Source organism: Bremia lactucae, linkage group LG1 (assembly GCF_004359215.1).
Source record: "Bremia lactucae strain SF5 linkage group LG1, whole genome shotgun sequence".
Classification (NCBI taxonomy): Eukaryota; Oomycota; class Peronosporomycetes; order Peronosporales; family Peronosporaceae; genus Bremia; species Bremia lactucae.
Window position 1 is genome coordinate 15,263,112 of NC_090610.1, and position 1,907 is coordinate 15,265,018.

A 1,907-nucleotide genomic window follows, 5' to 3' on the forward strand; every position below is an offset into this window, starting at 1 on the left:
AAGGAATTGTCTGTGGTACAAGAAAAAGGGAGGAGCATTTTACCATACAGCGTTAACATCGCCCGAGCACTCCTATGAGTGGCCGAGGTATTCGAGAGCAACGCAAGCCTCATCATGGCGGGTGTCTGATACGCAAAGGTACCCACTGGGCTCGTGATTGTTCAACTGCTACTGTGGAGCAGAAGAAAAATATTGGAAAAAATGTTGCGTGAGAGACGCAACAATCAAGCTGAGAGTATGAAACGCATTACTTTTTACCAAGCACCAGCGGTTTGGACCGCCATTGCTAATGGATTATTAGACGTACCTTTATGCCATGATACCGGATCAGATGCAAATATCATCGGACGCCTGGTATTTGAAGAGCTACGGGTTTGGTGCCGAGCCTGTCTGTCCAAAGTGTAAATCCACCTATTGAGGTAATTGCTGCAGGCGGTAGCAAGATGCTCTGTCGTGAGAACGTGCAAGTTGAGTTTAAGATTGTGACGGATGCTGGTCCGCTGGACCTAAAGAACATTGAGTGTCTTGTGCTGAAAGCACATGAGGAGGAGGTGTTGCTAGGAAGGATGACTCTATTGGGTTTATTCTTGATGGCGTTTTTGAGCAGCTCGCGCAACAGAATATTGATGCTGCAGAGGCCGAAGCCACACAGCCGATGACGTGCCGTGTCATCATCAAAAATTAGGTACCGACGCGTTTTTTTGGAGGAGGTGGAAGCCATATTGCTCCATTTGGTTGATGAAGCAATTGATACCGATTTTGATACGGATTGTGCTGACAGACTACTCAAGACAGTGATTGATATGCAGACGTTGTTAGACTTAAATTTAGTCAGGATGAGCTGGCGGACGTTGAACCGCTAAAGGTGCGGCTTGAACCTGGCGCTCAACCCTATCGTAGCGGGGTTCGTCGTTATCGTGAGGCTCAGCGACAGTTCTTACGTAACTATGTGCGTGAATTAAAGACCGTCGGCTTGGTGGTTAAAAGGTCGATGGTCGTGTCCCGCGCTGCCTGTGGCGAAAGGTGGTTCGGGTGAGTTCCGAATTACGATCGACTATCGACCAGTAAACCGGCAGACCGTTTTACTGGCCGGTGCTGCACAAAATTTAGCCGTGGTGATGGAGTCTGTGCAGGGTGTATATAGTATCGCAGTTTTCGACATTCACAAGGGGTTTGGCAGATGTCGTTGCACCCGAATTGTCAGTAAGTGATTAGTTTTGCTACGGAGAATGATGTCTTTACTCCAACGCGTGTTTCCAAGGCGTGAGTTACTCGACGGTTCATCCAAGCGCAGATGAATTTTTTGCTTGCGGTAAATCAAAAGGGTGGCGATTATTTTGAAGGATTTGCAATACAGCAGTGTGCTAGTTTGAGTCGATGATGTGCTCCTTCGCGCACGATCAGCCGAGGAATTTTTCAAAAAACTCAAAATCGATTCCTCTGCGCTGAGGCAACGCGTACTTAAGCTGAATGCCAAGTAGTGCAAGCTGTTTGCCAAGCGCGTGAAATGGTGTGACGCTCACAGCTGTCGGAAGGTTGGCTTCTTTATGTTATCGGACTTATGTAAAGCATGGCTGCTGTCGCTGCACGAATCTTGAATCGAAGAAATCCCGTCACTTTCATTTTAAGGTACTAAGCAAATTAATTAACTAATTACCTAGTAGCGTCATTTGCTGAAGCTTGACGTTGCACGAGGTCTTGAAAGCTAGTACATCTATTGCGATTTTGTGCACTGCAAAACAATTGCGAAGTGAGCTCGATTAGGTTGTCTACTCGTTCACATGGTTGCCGATGCGGTCGCCGTCTGAGAGTTGCTGTCAGAATAACCCTTCGCCGTCAGATGAGGCCGTCGAGATCGTCTGGCCCGATACGCTACACTGCCCCCAAGACAACGAGTCGCTGGCAAA

The 1,907-nt window shown here is 47.7% G+C and overlaps 1 protein-coding gene across 1 annotated transcript; it reads left to right on the forward strand.

The window, feature by feature from the left end:
- Nucleotides 1-201: 201 nt before the first annotated feature.
- Nucleotides 202-1,211, forward strand: CCR75_005694 (uncharacterized protein; the record flags this gene model as incomplete). The annotated part of the gene is made up of 5 exons (XM_067963770.1): nucleotides 202-388; nucleotides 433-551; nucleotides 608-665; nucleotides 810-933; nucleotides 965-1,211. The coding sequence occupies 5 exons, from the start codon at nucleotides 202-204 to the stop codon at nucleotides 1,209-1,211; spliced, it is 735 nt and encodes a 244-aa protein (XP_067814943.1).
- Nucleotides 1,212-1,907: the final 696 nt, after the last annotated feature.